The 19929-nt window shown below is 43.6% G+C and overlaps 1 protein-coding gene across 2 annotated transcripts in view; it reads left to right on the plus strand.

Annotated features, from left to right (window-relative positions):
• Positions 1-19929, plus strand: part of LOC124043634 (beta/gamma crystallin domain-containing protein 1-like) — an 80199-nt gene that overhangs the window by 16446 nt on the left and 43824 nt on the right. The window contains exon 3 of one of the 2 annotated variants that reach the window (XM_046362418.1): positions 10889-14472. In XM_046362418.1, the coding sequence (XP_046218374.1) occupies positions 10889-14472 (3584 nt within the window). The remainder of the gene's footprint in view (positions 1-10888; positions 14473-19929) is intronic. The other variant, XM_046362419.1, reaches the window with a different exon arrangement.

The following is a 19929-nucleotide window of genomic DNA, read 5'->3' on the forward strand; positions in this document are numbered from 1 at the left end:
TCGGTCAATGATGTATGCTCTCAATGAGATTGATTTGATAGGAGGGACGCCAAATCCAAACTGGCTTCCCTTTACACTTTTTTTTGGTGCGCCAGGACCATTCACAGTTGAGCTTACTTGGCTATTATTTTATACTTTTTTTCTATCAGGGGAGGCCAAATGCTCACTTGCTTCCCTTGCATTCAATGCTACAGTTGGCACCAATGTCATACTCTGTAGGACCAGACAGCATCAGATAGATGGCCTACACATACAGAGACAGTGGGGTGCTGTTTCCCTCGCTCGGATGTTTTCTCAGGTAAGTTACATTCAGCCTCTTGCAATTTGAATGCAGAGAGACGAAAGATACATTATTATTGATATATTTTCCCATTTTTTTGGGAAAGCCTTGCTTGGCTTCCCTTGGCATCCATAAATACACGCCACTGTCTGTTTGAGAAGCCTAATCGCATAAGGGCAGCTACTGCTTTTGTTGGTGTTATTATGGCGTCCGTCATTCTGATGGAGAAACCATCTGTGTATTTCTCTTACTTGTCTCAAGGCTTGTGAGAGTAAGGAATATACTCGGGGTCTTATTTTTGTTTGTGTTACAAAATGCGTATCGCCTCTTTAAAGGTTAGTGTGTGTGACCCCTTTCTAACAGTAACTGCATGCCAGTTGTAGTCCCCCTCCACGCCCTCTGTCAGTTCTCAGTGCAGTCATGACCGTGCAGTACACACCCACACACAGACTAATCACACTGTGATCTGTGTAGCAGTCATTTTAAGCGGCGTTGCAATTTGAATGATGACGTTACCAGGTTCTGTTATTCCACGCTAGAGGGAGATACAGCACAACAGGTTGTGGTGGAGCTCTGTCCCCCTCTGCTGTGTGACTGTGTGTTGCACATACCAGGGTTCAAATACATGTGTATTTGTACTTATTTTCTGTTTATTTTTTTTGTTGTAGCCGAATCGTAGCCAGAACTACCTTGTCGACCGCTGTTGAATAATTCATCAATAGACACATCTAACCTTTTTAAAAAGAAGACCGATTTAGTTATTTAGTATAATGCAATGAAAATGTGCATGTATAAAAAAAACCTGTTGTTTTTTACTGAAGCGCCATAGCCTATAGCGCTCTACACCCCCTCGCATCATCAGTTGGAAAGAGGAGGAGATGTAGACAGACGAAGCTAGCAAAACAATTGCTTATAATCCATTAGTTAACACTCCCACTATTAGGTAAAGTTTATCTACATGAAAATAAAGTGGATAAAACTTCTTTTTTTTAAATAAAAAATGAATGTAGGTCTATTTAAACTGTTTTGACGGTTGTTTTATGTTCACGACGGTCTTCATCCATAACCGTCAGTTAAACGGTTATTCAATTAACATCACGGCCCTACTTGTATTCTATCTACTTGTATTCTATCTACTTGTATTCTATCTACTTGTATTTTGAATGAAAAAAATATCCAAATACTTACTTGGAAATGTTTTTGAAAATAATTGGAATACGCAAAATAGTTTAACTCGGGTTTGATGTAGCCTATTAAAAAAGGGCCAAGCCAATAACAAAATAATGATCACCTTAATAATTAGATTTGTTTTCGTTTAATGTAGGCTATTTCTTGTTGCTAGATGTTTAGAATTGCTCAGAGGGATTAGGGAAAAGTTGCCCCTATTTTATATTTCCAACACATTAGGAACATTTCTCAAAGTGTTCTAGTGAGTTAGGAGACACATGGGAACTTTCAATATCTGGTAGCTTTTCTACGTGTGTGTGTGTGTGTGTGTGTGTGTGTGTGTGTGTGTGTGTGTGTGTGTGTGTGTGTGTGTGTGTGTGTGTGTGTGTGTGTGTGTGTGTGTGTGTGTGTGTGTGTGTGTGTGTGTGTGTGTGTGTGTGTGTGTGTGTGTGTTGCTTAAAAGAGCAATCTGTAGTTGGACTTATAAATGAATTATATACAGTCAAAGTCGGAAGTTTACATCCACCTCAGCCAAATACATTTAAACTCCGCTTTACACAATTCCTGAAATTTAATCCTAGTAAAGATTCCCTGTCTTAGGTCAGTTAGGATCACCACTTTATTTTAAGAATGTGAAATGTCAAATTATTCTCTCAACTATTATTCTATTTGAGCTTTTATTCCTTTCATCACATTCCCAGTGGGTCAGAAGTTTACATACACTCAATTAGTATTTGGTAGCATTGCCTTTAAATTGTTTAACGTGGGTCAAACGTTTCAGGTAGCCTTTCACAAGCTTCCCACAATAAGTTGGGTGAATTTTGGCCCATTCCTCCTGGCAGAGCTGGTGTAACTGAGTCAGGTTTGTAGGCCTCCTTGCTCGCACACACCTTTTCAGTTCTGCTCACAAATGTTCTATGGGATTGAGGTCAGGGCTTTGTGATGGCCACTCTAATACCTTGACTTTGTTGTCCTTAAGCCATTTTGCCACAACTTTGGAAGTATGCTTGGGGTCATTGTCCATCTGGAAGACCCATTTGCGACCAAGCTTTAACTTCCTGACTGATGTCTTGAGATGTTGCTTCAATATATCCACATAATTTTCCTATCTCATCTGTTATGTGAAGTGCACCAGTCCCCCCTGCAGCAAAGCACCCCCACAACATGATGCTGCCACTCCAGTGGTTCATGGTTGGGATGGTGTTCTTCGGCTTGCAAGCCTCCCTCTTTTCCTCCAAACATTATGATGGTCATTATGGCCAAACAGTTCTATTTTTGTTTCATCAGACCAGAGGACATTTCTCCAAAACGTGCAATCTTTGTCCACAAGTGCAGTTGCAAACCGTAGTCTGGGTTTTTTTTATGGTGGTTTTGGAGCAGTGGCTTCTTCCTTGCTGAGCGGCCTTTCAGGTTATGTTGATATAGGACTCGTTTTACTGTGGATATAGATAATTTTGTACCTGTTTCCTCCAGCATCTTCACAAGGTCGTTTGATGTTGTTCTGGGATTGATTTACGCTTTTCGCACCAAAGTATGTTCATCTCTAGGAGACAGAACCTTCCTGAGCGGAGTGACGGCTGCATGTTCCCATGGTGTTTATACTTTTGTCCTATTGTTTGTACAGATGCATTTGGACATTTGACTTGTGGAGGTCTACAATTATATTCCTGAGGTATTGGCTGATTTCTTTTGATTTTTCCATGATGTCAAGCAAAGAGACACTACATTTGATGGTAGGCCTTGAAATACATCCACAGGTACAACTCCAATTGACTCAAATGAGAAGAAGCTTCTAAAGCCATGACATCATTTTCTGGAATTTTCCAAGCTGTTTAAAGGCACAGTCAACTTAATGTCTGTAAACATCTGAACCACTGGAATTGTGATACAGTGAATATAATTGAAATAATCTGTCTGTAAACAATTGTTGGAAACATTACTTATGTATTTAACCGACTTCCCAAAACTATAGTTTGTTAACAAGAAATATGTGGAGTGGTTGACGAGTTTTGATGACTTTAACCTAAGTTTATGTAAACTTCCGACTTCAACTATATACCCATTGATTCTTGAAGCCCCCATGCTGTCTTTTAAATGTTATTTTTAAATCATCACTTTGTGTTCAACATTTGCACACACCCAGTTTTCATTCCTCTCCATATTATTAGAATTTTTGTCCAAAAGGAAAAGGCTTGCTGTCGCCCAAGGTTAGCAGCAACATTCTGCAACAGATACAGGATTTCCTGTATACCGTATACTCCCGTAAAGCCCAGCTCATTGGATATGTAGCTAGCTGTGTTTGACCCTGATTGGTGCCTATTTGACAAAGTTACAGTCAATCAAGTGAAGATTGGCGTGCCATGGGCAGGGTAGCCTAGTGGTTAGAGCATTGGACTAGCAACCGGAAGGTTGCAAGTTCGAATCCACGAGCTGACAAGGTGCAAACCTGTCGTTCTGCCCCTAAACCGGCGTTGAAAATAAGGATTTGTTCTTAACAGACTTACCTAGTAAAATAAAGGTACAATTTAAAAATAAAAATAAACGTTTCGGGTTTGATTTTCACAGATGCCTTTCTTTGTAAATTGAACGTGTGGAAGTAGAAAATTGATCATGCATGCTATATGGACTTTTTTAGGATATGAAAAAGGATTTTTATCCAACAAAACACTTCATGTTATCTCTGGGACCCTTTGGATGATAAATCAGAGCAAGATTTCAGAATGTAAGTACACATTTCATCTTCAGAGGTGAATTTATCAAACCTATCGCGGTGAAAAAAGTGTTTTGTTATTAGGAGATCTCCTCAAACAATAGCATGGCATTTTTTTTTCAGTAATAGTTACTCTAAATTGGACAGTGCAGTTCTATTAACAACAATTTAAGCTTTTAGACACTTATATGTACCGACATTTGTTGTTTCTCTAAAATCTGCGATCGTGACAGAAGGCGCTGCTTGATTTACAACTGTCCCATTAACGAAACGCCTATCCCTCCGTCAGTCCTCCACTAACCTCACACCCTTTCAGTGTGTTCTAGGCTAACCCTAACCCTAACATCGGAGTCAGATCGAGTCTCCTGTCGTGGACTATTGGTTACGGCGCGCCAAGGAGTTATGGAACACCATAGATCAAAACTGGACAAAACCAAACGCTCTTGTGCTCAAAATATATCTTCATAAACAAAAAGGAACAGGGGGAACCCAAAGTGCAAAATATAAAGTACTCAGGAAATAGTAGGAGAGATTTCTCTCAGGAAAACAAGTAACATTTGCAATTGACCGACAAAAACAAATGGCAGATGGAGTATATATACAGTGATAGATTGGGAATTGGAACCAGGTGTGTGTGTGTAATGATGACGAGACAAGTCCGGGGGATTGATGAGTGAAGGGCGTTTTCCAGCAGTAGGTTCGGCAGCAGCTAGAAGACCGGCAACGCCGAACGCCTGAGCCGGACAGGAGCGGGAGCCAAAGCGAAGGCTGGTGTGACACATATGATAAGGAAAAACATATACAACTCTTGTCATTGATCTGTTTCTGCTGCTGTATATAGCAAACGCTATAGCCAAGCCAACTGCTATGGTAACATGGCATGACAACCATCATACATTAGGAGTTAGATGGACAGGATAAAGAGATCAGAGACCATGTTATAGATTTTCTACGACTTGCCCCACCAGCTTGGTATGTACAGTGCCATCGGAAAGTATTCAGACCCCTTGACTTTTTCCACATTTTGTTAGGTTACATCCGTATACAAAAAACTATCCACAGCCATCTACACACATACACCTTAATGACAAAAATCAAAAACAGGTTTTTAGAAATGTCAGCAAAATATTGCAAATAAAAAACAGAATTACCTTATTTGCTATGAGACTCAAAATTGAGCTCAGGTGCATCCTGTTTCCATTGATCATCCTTGATGTTTCTACAACTTGATTTGGAGTCCACCTGTGGGAAATTCAATTGATTGGACGTGATTTGAAAAGGCACACATCTGTCTATATAAGGTCCCACAGTTGACAGTGCATGTCAAATCAAAAACCAAGCCATGAGGTTGAAGCAATTGTCCTTCGAGCTCCAAGACATGATTGTGTCGAGGCACAGATCGGGGGAAGGGTACCAAAACATTTCTGCAGTGTTGAAGGCCACCAAGAACACAGTGGCGTCCATCATTCTTAAATGGAAGAAGTTTGGAACCACCAAGACTCTTCCTAGAGCTGGCTGCCCTGCCAAACTGTGCAATCGGTGGAGAAGGGCCTTGGTCAGGGAGGTGACCAAGAACCCGATGGACACCTGACAGAGCTCTAGAGTTCCTCTGTGGAGATGGCAGAAACTTGCAGAAGGACAACCATCTCTGCAGCACTCCACCAATCAGGCCTTTTATAGTTTTATGTGAAATGACTGTACAACCATCAAGATTAATTGTCAGATCCAACAGCAGATCTCTTTGTTTCTTGCGACCTATAACTAGCATCTCTGTTTTGTCCGAGTTTAAAAGTAAAACATTTGCTGCCATCCACGGCCTTATGTCTTTAGCACAGGCTTCCAAGGTAGGCAATTTTTGGGGCTTCACCATATTTCATTGAAATGTACAGGTGTGTGTCATCCGCATAGCAATGAAAGTTGACATTGTGTTTCCAAATGACCAAGAGGTAGAATATATAGTGAAAACAGTAGTGGTCCTAAAACGGAACCTTGAGGAACGCTGAAACGTACAATTGATTTGTCAGAGGACATACCATCCACAGAGACTAACTGATATCTTTCCGACAGATAAGATCTAAACCAGGAATGAACTTGACTGTGTAGACCAATTAGGGTTTCTAATCTCTCCAAAAGAATGTGGTGATTGATGGTGTCAAAAGCGACTAGGAGCACGAGGACAGTTGCAGAGCCTTGGTCTGACCTCATTAAAAGGTAATTTATCACCTTCACGAGTGCAATCTCAGTGCTGTGATGGGGTCTAAAAACAGACGGAAGCATTTTGTATACATTATTTGTCTTCAGGAAGGCAGTAATCTGCTTGTTTTTATTGAGAGGAATGGGAGATTCAATATAGGCTGATTCATTTTTTTTGGGGGGGCAATGTTTTTTAGTTTTTTAAGAGTCTTTATTAATGCCATTTTTAGTGAGTTTGATACACATCCATTGGATAGAGAGACATTTATTATGTTCAACAGGATGGCCAAGCACAGGATGTAGCTCTTAGTTTTGTTTAAGTAGGGTCCAGTATGAAGCTTGAGCGTTTAGAGGCCATGAGTTTTTTTCATGAAAGTGTCAAGAGATACAGTATTATAAAACTCTGAACAGCATATTGTTAGAATGAACTGAATTCCATCTGGTTTTTGGGACAGACATGAATGCCATTTTGGACGTGTGGGACCAATCTAATAAGACCAACTACAATCCACAAGCAACCGAGGCTCTCCAGCATATACTCTCTAGTTACAACCTCATTGATGCCTGGCGAGCACATAATCCTATGGCAAAAGAGTACACTTCCTACTCAAACAGGCATAAATCATTCTCACGAATAATGATAGTCCCACTAGTCCCACAAATGATAGTCCACCCAGATGGGATGGCGTATCACTGCAGGATGCTGTGGTAGCCATGCTGGTTAAGTGTGCCTTGAATTCTAAATAAATCATAGACAGTGTCACCAGCAAGCACCATCACACCTCCTCTTCCATGCTTTACGTGGGAACCACACGTGCGTAGATCATCTGTTCACCTACTCTGCATCTCACAAAGAGACAGCGGTTGGAACCAAAAATCTCAAATGTGGACATCAGTCCAAAGGACAGATTTCGACCGGTCAAATGTCCATTGCTCGTGTTTCTTGGCCCAAGCAAGTCTCTTCTTATTGGTGTCCTTTAATAGTGGTTTCTTTGCAACAATTTGACCATGGAGGCCTGATTCATGCAGTGTCCTCTGAACAGTTGATGTATTTTACTTGAACTCTGTGAAGCATTTATTTGGGCTGCAATCTGAGGTGCAGTTAACTCGAATGAACTTATCCTCTGCAGCAGAGGTGCTGACCGTAAGGCGCTACAGAGGGTAGTGCGTACGGCCCAGTATATCACTGGGGCCAAGCTTCTTGCCATCCAGGACCTATATAATAGGCGGTGTCAGAGGAAAGCCCATAGAATTGTCAGACTGTTTCCTCTGCTACCACATGGCAAGCAGTACCGGAGCACCAAGTCTAGGACCAAAAGGCTCTTTAGCAGCTTCTACCTGCTGAACGATTATTCAAATGGCCAAGGGACTATTTACATTGCTATTTACATTGACACGCCCCCCACCCCTCCATTTGATTTGTACACTGCTGCTACTCACTGTTTATTATCTATGCATAGTCACTTCACCCCTACCTACATGTACAAACTACCTCGACTAACCTATAGCCTTGTTATTATTATAATTGTATGTTTATTTGGTAAATATTTTCTTAACTTTTCTAAGACTGCACTGTTGGTTAAGGGCTTGTAAAGTAAGCATTTCACGGTAAGGTCTACACTTGTTGTATTCGGCGCATGTGACAAAGTTTGATTTGATTTGAACGCTGGATCTTCCTTTCCTGTGGCGGTCCTCATGAGAGACAGTTTTTTCATAGCTTTTGATGGTTTTTGAGACTACACTTGATGAAACTTTCAAAGTTCTTGAAATGTTCCGCATTGACTTACCTTCATGTCTTAAAGTAATAATGGACTGTCATTTCTCTTTGCTTATTTGAGCTGTTCTTGCCATAATATGGACTTGGTCTTTTACCAAATAGGGCTATCTTCTGTACCACCCCTGCCTTATACCACCCCTGCCTTGTCACAACACAACTGATTGTCTCAAATGCATTAATAAGGAAAGAAATTCCACAAATGAACTTTGAACAAGGCACACCTGTTAATTAAAATGCATTCCAGGTGAAGCTGGTTGAGAGAATCCCAAGAGTGTGCAAAGCTGTCAGCTCGGGGATTCGATCTAATAACCTTTCGGTTACTGGCCCACCGCTATAACCACTAGGCTACCTGCCGCCCCCGTATGATGCTACAAGCTTGGCACACTTGTATTTGGGGAGTTTCTCCCATTCTTCTCTGCAGATAATCTGTCGTGACGTGACTTTCATTAATGTGATGACTGTTATTTATCAAATAATTACCTACTATGTTTAATTGTTACCAGATTAAATGAATCATGTAACAATTAACCCATTAGGAATTTGGGGCACCACGGAAGAAGTTGTTTAACGAGTTACCATCTCCCGAATTAAACTCAAGAATATATATATATAAGTTATATATCGATAACAGCCACTTATTAATCATTAGCTCATATCAGTCTCATTCTGAACGTCGCAGACTTGAATCTGCACAAACCCGAGTCTTACTGATCATTCCGTACCACACAAATTGATTTGATTATTTATTTATTAACAAACTAAATGATAAAACAGGATACACACACACATATGGTATAGGTTGTTGATTAGAAACTTAATATGATGAAAAGAGGTCCCTAGCGGACTAACACAACATGACACTTGTTACAAAAGATGGAAAGTTAAAGAGAGAAAGAGAGACACTTGGATACATTTGGGAACTACACTCACAGTAATCCTAATGACTTGCCCCGAACTGCCGCCCATAATGCATGTATTTACGTGTTGAAGGTCTTGTTTGTATATCTCTGTTGGAACCAGGCCTTCATGAAAAGGCTTCCGCTTCGTGAAAATGGTTTGATTGGGCCTTCTCCTTAGTTTGTAAGTGTGAGTCTCTGATTGTCCACAAGAGGTCACAATGTCCTCCTTAGTTGTCTGTGTTGACTTTCACTCGTTCTGGAAGAGTGGTCTTCTGAGGACAGCAAATCAGCCGTGTCGATGATCCCCAGAGTTGTGATTGATGAGAGCAGTGTAGTCAATGATGATTTGAAGAGAATAACCGGATGATCCTACTTAAATTCACTTTTTTAGAAGCAGTACTCAAGCTCACAGCTTCTCAACCTTAACATTGATTGTTAGAGGCTACTTTGTCTTCTTCAACTCGTGTTGATTTACAGGGTTGTGACTAATGGAGACCTAGCGGCAGCTTGTGGTCCTTCTAGTCTGGTATGTTAATTCTTAACTCAATCTTTTATACACTTGGATAAAAAGGGTTGTTTCCGTAATACTGACACGTTCTCTGAACACCCTCGGGCATGGCTAGTTACTGGGCAAAACATCATAAAAAAATATCATCTTGTTAGAAAACTTAAACTCAAATCAAGTTCTTATCTTAACAAAAATATTCTCTTCATCCTTTATATTTCCTACACAACATAAAGGATGTAAACCTGATATACACAGTGTGAAAGCTCTTCAAGTTATAATATTTTAATTAAATCACTTTGATACCATTTTTAATGACACCACAAAATATACATTAATTTCCCATATTCCATCTCTCATCATTCCCCACATTCGGATGTTGAAATATATTGTCCCAGTGTTCACTGTTGGACATTAGAGTTTTTGGGCAGCAAAACCTTCTGAAAACAAAGGGATTCCATTCACCAATACTAAAGACCAAAAGGAGTCGTCTGATGCCTACAATTTACGATTGGCATGAGGTGTCATAAAACCCCTACACCAATCCCTCATCCACTCTGGAGAAGGTTTTCATCAAGTATCTCTCTGTACTTTGCTCTGTTCACCATTCCCTTGATCCTGATTAGTCTCCCAGTCCCTGCCACTGAAAAAATCCCCACAGCATGATGCTGCCATCCATGCTTCACCCTAGGGACGGTGACAGGTTTCCTCCAGACATGACGCTTGGCATTCAGGCCAAAGAGTTCAATCTTGGTTTCATCAGACCAGAGAATCTTTTGGCAAACTCCAAGCAGCCTTCAAGTGCCTTTTAGTGAAGAGTGGCTTCCGTCTGGCCACTCTACCACAGAAGCCTGATTGGTGGAGTGCTGCAGAGATGGTTGTTTTTCTGGAAGTTTCTGCCATCTCCATAGAGGAACTCTGGAGCTCTGTCAGAGTGACCATCGGGTTCTTGGTCATCTCCCTTACCAAGACCTGTCACCCACAATTTGCAAATGTTTTAAAAAAAAAAACTGTTTTCGCTTTATCATTATGGGGTATTGCGTGTAGATTGATGAAGGACATTATTTTATTTAATCCATTTTAGAATAAGGCTGTAAATGTGGAAAAAGTCGAGGGGTCTGAATACTTTCTAAATACACTGTATACATACCAGTGATGCTTGCCTTTTGTGGTCAGTGGAGTTTTGCAAGCTCTGAGTAACTGGGGTTTGTTTCTTATGAAGTCAAAACATTATTCTTATGTGAATGATACAGTGAGATTATTGGCTCTAAAAAAATTTGGTAGAGTATGAAATGTTAATTTCAAAGCTAAGAAATAATGCTCTCTCTCATTTCTCTCCCCAATCTCTCTCTCTTAGCACATTGCCCCCCCTCCCCCTCTCTCACTCACTATACCTCCCTCTGTCTTTCCGTCTATCGCTCGCAAACAGGCCAAGGACCTCAGCTACTCAGAGATGGACCTCCGTGCCAAGCCCAAGAGGTTCGGCACATTCACCTTTGGCTTGAAGAGGAGGAAGAAAAAGAGTGACGGGGATCTCTCCCAGAGTATCGTGGTCCTCCACTGCCTCGAGCCAGAGGTCAAAGGGCAAGAGGAGGAGGAGCTTCTGAACCTCAGCCTCTGGGACATCGGCCAAGGCGACACTCTGAACAAGAGGGTAAGGTGCGCTGTGTCTCAGCCTGACCTAAACACTAAGACACTGGTCACCTCTTATCCTCCTCCCACTGTCCACAAGAAATCGCAGGCCCAGGAGCCACCGATGGACAGTCCTAAGACTGCCACCAACCAACCAAATTCCCAGATGGATACCATTATTCCTCTTGAAGTGGGCCGGGCTGCAAGAAAAGTTCCTTTAGCTATGCCTGAGGTGGAGTGGAACGAGATCTCACAGGAAGAGGAGAGCCCGGATGTTCAGTGTGACAACCCGTATGCCTCAACAGACCATACTGACACAGCTTCTCCAATGGATGTTGATAGCTTTAACCCAAGTCCTCCACCTTTCCCACCCAACCCACCTCCACCGTCCTATCCATCTAGCCCACCCCCCTGCTACCCCTTGAGCCCAGCTACATCCTTTTCCCCCTTTAGCTCTCCTCCTGCTACAGTTTACACCTCAAACGAGAGTGATGAAATGTCCCCCTTACCCAGCGCTGACCCTGTGAATAGTGGTATTTTTCATCCTGTCCTTGCTGTGACTGAACTCTCACTTAGCAAAACTGAGACCTCTTATGTTACTCTCTCCATTGGACAACCTGTTGTTGTTGAAAATATCACCACTGTTACCCCTAATACAGATCCCTCTCCCATTGCCTTTGACCCCAATATAGAAGCCACTGTTACTGAAACAGACACAACTGATGTTAAAACCGAGACCTTTCCTCTGAACCCTGATTCTTTGGCTGACAACACTGAGACACCTATTCTCAACACCGTCACCTCTGCTCTTATCACCGTCAACTCTGTTACTGACATGGACACCAACCTAACCGTAATAAATGATGAAACTAACCCACACCCGTCCTTGGATAGCCCCTTTGACTCACCAAGTCCCATTTTACCCGAATCAGTTAAACAGGAGTCTAAAACTGCCATTGATCACACTGAAGCTAGTGTTGGTGACCCCACCCAATCATTACAGTCTGCCACTGACGCCCCTGTCCCCGACATGGATATACCTGCCACTGCAGTCTCCAAAATGGATACCAGCCACCCTGACACAGACACCACTGCTAATACTAACCTCACTGTTACTGATGCCGACTCTCAACCGGTATTCGAAGATCTTTACGACTCTCTTTTTCCTGGAATGTTCCCCTCACCTCACTTATCTGGCCACACCGCATCTGCTCTCAGCACTTACACTTCTGCCGTTGTGACATCGGGCGTGATGATGGACACTCGATGCACACCTCCTAATATAGACGCTCCTTTTGAGAACAAGCTTCCTCCTGTTCCTCAAACAGACACTGCTCACCCTAGCACAGATGTCTCCCTCGCTGAGCCTGAGGCCTTTGCGCCTCTGTGCTTTGGGCCTACACTCCCCACGACTGAGCCAATGGAAATGGATGACTTAGAGCCTGAGCGTCCCACCTCCGACGCATCTCTCCCAAATACCGATATCGCTGTCCCTGATACTGGCTCTATTGACACATCTGACTCTCTCTATGACTTTATTTTCCCTGAACTTTTTCCTTCTGACCAGGTGTCCACCATTTCTGAACCCGACCTTGATAAACCAGTCTATGTTGCGGACACCGATTCTGTTCCGCTTCGACCAGATTGCAACACTCGACCAAACCTTGTTGATCAGTCGGCGCATTTGACCGCAACTTTTCCAGTTGACCTTGATACGGAGGACACTGAAAACACAGATCTCGTCCTTCATCATTCTGATATGAACATGGACAACTCTGATCACATTCTCTCGGACAATGTCACCCTCGTTTCTGACATTCTTAGCGCTAGCCATCCAAGCACTAAGAATTCCAGTACTCTTGAAACCACCATCTCTATTGATGCGTCCGTCGCCTCAACAATAGCAGAGACAATGGCTACTGAGACAGGTCAAGAAGCAGAAGTGCAGATTATGGAAGAGGAAAATGGACAGATTGAGCAGAATATTATGTTCTATGATGTAGACATTGTCAGGGAAAGATCAAATGATATGTCCACCATGGCTACTGAGAAAGTTCAAGATGCAGAGGTGGAGGTAATGGAAGAGGCCAACAGCATAGGTTCTAATAGACAGATTAAGGAACATATGCCCTGTGATGCAGACGTTAACAGGGCAAGCTCACAGTGTGTGATCATACCAGAGAACAGCAATGCCATGGAAGTGGCCATACCAGCGGGCCATTACAGCATCCTGGAGGGTTACATAGAGGAGAGTGGCGTTGAAGAGGAAATGAAAGGAGAGGAAATGAAAAGACCAGGCAAACAACGGAGGAATGGTCATGAAACCGTTGAAGCGGGATGGAGTTTGGGGTCACAGAAAGTAACGGAGGTAATGTTAGAAACCAAGGATCGAGGTCAAGAGAATGAAGTCCACCGAGAGGAGAAGAGACGCATTGAGTCCCCAGAAGACGGCGATGCAGAGAGGCTGGTGCCGGTGGAGGAGAGAGGAGCGAGAGAGGTCTCTGCACTGGTGAAAGAAGGGTGGGAGGATGGGGTGGAACCAGCCCTACCTGTTCAGCAGGTGCACACACTCATGGAATGTGAGTCGCCCGCCCCGCCTTCCATCACAGAGCAGCATGGAGAGGAGGAGGGGTCAGGGAGTAACCGGAGTGCAGTTACACACGCTTACCTGGTAACAGAGGCCTGCGCTGATACACATACACTCAGACAGACCCCAGGCCACGAAGAGCCACAGGAGTCTCACAGCGGCGAGAATGAACACGCTGCCACCGGCAACAGAGAGAGACAGAACACACTCGCAACACATAACACACTCGCGCACACCACAGGCCGAGAGGGGAGCATTTTAGACGCACTCACTGCAGAGAAAGCTGACCTAGTCACTCGTACTACCGAGGACACATCCTCTTTCTCTGAGCAGAAAGCAAAAGTGAACACCACTAGCACACATGGCGAGAACACATTCACACTTGACAGAGAAGCGACAGCGACAGACACAGAGTCCAGAACATACACTGTAAAGATAGAACATGAAGGGACACTCGGTACTGAGTGGATAGACAGTATTGTCACGCAGGAAACAGACCGAGCCAGTTCAGAGCCAGTGCCAGAGCAGGTGGCAGTGAATCCTCCTGTCGCACGAGACACAATCCTCGACAGACTTCGAAAGAGAGCCAACGGTCTTGCCACTGAGGACACAGAGAGACCCGGTGCAGAGCCAGTGCAGGTGGGAGGGACGCTATCAGTCACTGCAGATACACTTCTCAACTCACTGAGGAACAGAGTCAAATTCCTCAGCCAGCCCGAAGGGTAAGGGATGACATTTCATCTGCTATCCTTACTCTGATTTCCTACTTTTCATGATGTGTGTGTTTTGAAGTGGAGGTGATCAAGTTTCATGTGATCTTTCTATGCTAAATGAGTGAGTGTGTGCACTCAGATTGCACAAGTGTGTCTGTGAGTGCGAGAGAATGGGGACTCAGCAACAATAGGACTATAGCTAATTGCTCGGTGTGTGCTGCGCAGTAAATTGTACGAGTACGGGACTCGGTGGACTGGAGGGGGAAATTGTTGATGTCCATTCTCTATGCAATGTGTCTGGGATGTTGTTTATTGAAAATGCAAAGACTGTTATTATCTCATAATGTTGTGATTGAGGGCAATTAGATAGAATTATTTCAATAGCACATCCCCTCTACTATGTACAGTACAGACAGTCTACTTCACTGCCCTGATAAATGGATCTGCGTAACAGCCATCTGAACTAGACACGTTACGCTGTAAATCCTCAGGCCATACAACTAGAATATTTACCAGCAGAGTGGAATTCATTCTGCATTCAACCAGGGATTCTATTTCCTGTCACCTTTTAATATTCTTTGTGGACATATCTTTATTGCAACGGCATCCCTTTTTTTGTCATTTTCGAATAGGCCAGTTTCCTTGGTGGAAGACATCGTGTGAACGTCTCCAAGCCAGACTCGAAGTGGTGATTGGCCTCACCCATCCACCCGCATGCTTGTGGTCCTCTCTGCACCCTCTCAGTGGGATGGGCTGAAAGGAGTCATAGTCAAGGAACTTGACTTCTCGTCCAGTGGCTTGTTTGTGTTAAGACGGTAGACCCGAGAGACACCTGTTGATGGATGATAGGCGTTGCCAATGGAAACACGTGTGGCGTAAACATTTCATCGGCGCACACTGTGGTGCGCCCATTGTCGACACCTCAACAGGAATGGCTGGGCGTGCGTGTTTGTGTGTGTGCGCACGTGACACTCTTCGTGTAGCCTAATGGCTTTCATTCTTTAAGACGGCGTACACTATGTCGATCGTTTCTCGTAGAAGCCGTATGTTGTTTGCCTGGTTGACAGGCCTTCTGCAGGCCATGTGTTATCTGATCATGGGAATCTTGGACCTAGTCCTTTTTTCATGGAACACAGTAAAGAACCCAGTGGACCCACACAGTAAAGATTATATATCCAAGCCACACTGTTTTCAGTTCCTCTGAACACATGAAAACAGAGAGAGTACAGTGTTGTCCATATGTTATTTTCTTTCCCAATAGCAGCTGCTGTCTCCTGCTGCCCCCACAAGATGGCGACAAATACATATAGTAAAGTCAAGAACACAGTGGTCCGTTTAGTTATTACAATATCACCTAGAGATATCTCTATATGCACGGGGGGGGGGGGGGGAATAGAAAGACTAGACTAGAAAGTCACACAGGACACAAAATGGTTCGCTAGCCTCCGCTTCAATCGGGTAAATTGCACTCTGTCCAACAACATCTCGGGTATGACCTAGGAAGTCCTGTCGTAGTCATGATGAAACCTCCACCTCCTCTTTTATCAGATGGGAGCTCTGATGGACAGGCATGTTAATGCTAGGTGAAAGCTAAACTAATGAATAACCCTTATCTGTCCCGAGGCCGAATATTACATGGCTATCGTATTGTGGGTGGGGTGGAGACTGGAGGTAACTCTTGACACTGGCTTAAGTGTTTACCGCAGGTGGTCCATTCCATTTCCGTCCTCTCTGTTAATGTCACCTCTGTTTCCGTCACTCACAAAGACCAACACAGCTGGGAACGCAAGGAATGACAGCACTGCATGGAATGACAATGGGAATGACAATGGGTGGTCTTATGTTAAGAGGGTTCTAAAAGTTGTCAATCAGTCTTTATCGCTCCTTCCGCCCTCCTCAGCAGGTGACGATGATGACCTGTAGGGTGATAACTGTGAGGCCGCCCTGGATTGGAAGGGTCAAATGTTTCCCGATGTCATCATCTGGTGCCGTCGTTGGTGCCCTCCATTCTTTGTTTACCGAATTTACTTGGATTTTCTATAATATTCAAAGCAGTTGCTTTCGAACGAGGGATTTCATGGCTTAATGAGGTGAGACAGGAAATCCACTCATAGATTGTGTAGGACGCACATGCATATTGACACATCCTGGCCAAAGCGGGAGGTTTCAAAAATACTTTCTCAGTCGCCAACGTACTGGAGCATCTTTAATAAGTGAAGATGTACAGATCCAGAATATCTGTAGTGCCAGCAAAATGAATCACCTTACGGGAACTATACACCCTGATCCCAGTATGTTGATCTACAGTGCTGGCCGTTTCACATGTCAACACGACTAAGAACCTAATGAGCTCAGTGGATGGAGCCGCTCTGTCCTCTGATGCGGTCAGCCTGTCAGGTCACATCGAAAGTTGCGTTGGCTCTCTGCGTGTAAACCTGGTACACCTGGTATCAGATGTACACGTGGTACCAACCAGATGAGTTCCCAGAGCTGGTTTCTGTGAGAATGGAGAGACCTGTGTGGAATGTGGAGGCACACAAGCAGGCCCCAATTCAAAAATACTGTAGTACATTGAACAACAAAACATCCACAGGTGCTGCCAGGGTACAAATACTGCCGTAGGAAAATAAATACCTGCAGAACATTTGGCTGTTGGAATGTCGCTGAATTTCAGTAGTTAAGCCTGAGAAAATCTCTTTGTAATTGATGCACTGCTATTCAAATGTAAGAACATGCGAAGAGTGTGTGGGTGTTCGTTGTCTTCTTTAGACTGCAAAGCCCTCCTCGGCCTTACCCTTCAGACGACATAGAGGAAAAACAAGTTCAAAATATATTTTTTAAAGAATGGTCCCCATATTTGCGATTGGAACATGATCCAAATCAAATCAGTTTATTGGTTGTGTACACAGCTTAGCAAGTATTATAGCAGTGCAGCAAAAATACTTATGTTACTCCTAATAATGCAGTCAAATGTAAAAAAAAAAAATAAAACAAATTGAATGGAAAGACAAAAAGAAGGAAAAAATCGTAAGAAATCAGGAATGGTTCAACAGTCTTATGACCTGGTGATAGAAGCTGTTTTTTAGTCTCTTGGTCTTAGCTCTGATGCACCTGGACTGGACTGACGGGAAAAGAGTGAACAGTCTGTGGCTCGGGTGACTGAGGACCTTAATGATCTTCTTGGCCTTGACACCAGCTGCTGTCCATGTCCTGGAGGGCAGGCAGCGTGACCTCTGATGCGTTGGGCTGTCCTCGTCACCCTCTGGAGAGTCATGCGGTTGAGGACGGAGCAGTTGCCGTACCAAGCAGTGACGTAGCCCGACAGAATCCTCTCAATAGTGCATCTGTAGAAGTCCGTGAGGGTCTTAGGGGCCATGCCAAATAGATTTCTAGCCATCTGAGGTTGTAAAGGTGCTATTGCACCTTATTCACCACAATGTCAGTTAGGTGAGACCATTTTAGGTCCTCAGTGATGTGCAGGCCGAGGAACTTGAAGCTTTTGACCCCTCCCACTGTGGCCCCTTCGGAAGAGGATGGGGTGTACTCCCTCTTCTGTCTCCTGGAGTTCACAATACGATCCTTCCTTTTTTTATCGTTGAGGGATAAATTATTTTCCTGGCACCACGCCATCAGCACAGGTGTGTCTGCATATGCGTGAATTTCCAATTTTTCATGTTGAAGCAGATGATTGTGAGCTTGTGTTGGTCTGACATCTATAGGTCCTTCCTAATTTGGCCTTGTTTTAGATTTGGTTCAATAAAAAATGCTAGCAAACGTGATTGAATTCAAACGTGAGTTGATTTCGGGGTGTGGTTTGATGTGGGTGTCACTTGTTTGTGTTCTCAGGTGATTACATACATTAGCTTCAGCCGGGTGGTGTGGAACTGTGGCAAAGTTGGATTGACTTTGGATAGCCTATCTCTGGGGATAGTTAGGGACCGTCAATAAATGACACATTGTAAATGGGACAATATTTTCATGTTGCACATCTCATTATATGCTTTCAATATTTGTATATTAATTTCTACAATGTATAGTTGGTTTGAGGTTAAGTCATTGTAATGTGGAGCGATTGACCTTTTAAAGTATAGTCCCGTGTATGTTGTGTAATTTTCTGATGGTCCCTAACTATCCCCGTAGGGATATCGAATGTCAAACCAAATTGACCATGGGCATTATGACCGATTCGCATGCAGCTGCGCTCGGAATTGATTACTTGGGTGCTGCCAGCTGTGGGCAGGATTAAAATTAATCCCAACCCACGGATAACTGTTACGGTACCCTTGATTCCATGACATTCCGTTTTTTCTATCTTTGTTTTGGACTAGACTGACTTCATGACCAAAATGATCCTATTTATATTTTGTAGTCAATTTTGACACTAGAGTAAATGTCGGACTCGATGCCACATCAGCCATTTAAAAAAAAAAAAAAGTTGCTTTTTAGGGGCAGTTGCTCTGTACAACTTCATGTTCCAGCAGAGAGGTGCAGTGGTATGTGGTAGCTATTAAGCCCTTCTGTCTTCCCCGGGGTGCAGGTGTGGTGATGAGCTGAGTTACCTGCTGAAACGGAGGAACGGAGAAGTACCAAGACAAACACCGGAGGGAAGTTTGAAATAGTTTAGGGGAAAAAACACTGCTACAGAATGGCATTGTTGTGGTGATGTGCTGTCAACTTTTTCCGAAGTGGCCGTATGAAATGAAGGAGGAGTTGTGAGGATAGATGAACTCCATTTACTGTAGGTCTGTAGGTTGGTTGTCGGTTCACAAAAGGACTGCTGTTTAGTCTGTAAGACATAAACTTAGCAAAAAAAGAAGCGTCCTCTCACTGTCAACTGCGTTTATTTTCAGCAAACTTAACATGTGTAAATATTTGTATGAACATAAGATTCAACAACTGAGACATAAACTGAACAAGTTCCACAGACATGTGACTAACAGAAATTGAATAATGTGTCCCTGAACAAAGGGGGGGTCAAAATCTAAAGTAACAGTCAGTATCTGGTGTGGCCACCAGCTGCATTAAGTACTGCAGTGCATCTCCTCCTCATGGACTACACCAGATTTGCCAGTTCTTGTTACCCCACTCTTCCACCAAGGCACCTGCAAGTTTCCAGACATTTCTGGGGGGAATGGCCCTAGCCCTCACCCTCCGATCCAACAGGTACCAGACGCGCTCAATGGGATTGCTGGGACTGACATTCCTGTCTTGCAGGAAATCACACACAGAACGAGCAGTATGGCTTGTGGCAGTGTCATGCTGAAAGGTCATGTCAGGATGAGCCTGCAGGAAGTGTACCACATGAGGGAGGAGGGTGTCTTCCCTGTAACGCACAGTGTTGAGATTGCCTGCAATGACAACAAGCTCAGTCCGATGATGCTGTGACACACCGCCCCAGACTGTGACGGACCCTCCACCTCCAAATCGATCCCGCTCCAGAGTACAGGCCTCGGTGTAATGCTCATT

The sequence above is a fragment of the Oncorhynchus gorbuscha genome, linkage group LG09 (genome assembly GCF_021184085.1).
Source record: "Oncorhynchus gorbuscha isolate QuinsamMale2020 ecotype Even-year linkage group LG09, OgorEven_v1.0, whole genome shotgun sequence".
NCBI lineage: Eukaryota > Metazoa > Chordata > Actinopteri > Salmoniformes > Salmonidae > Oncorhynchus > Oncorhynchus gorbuscha.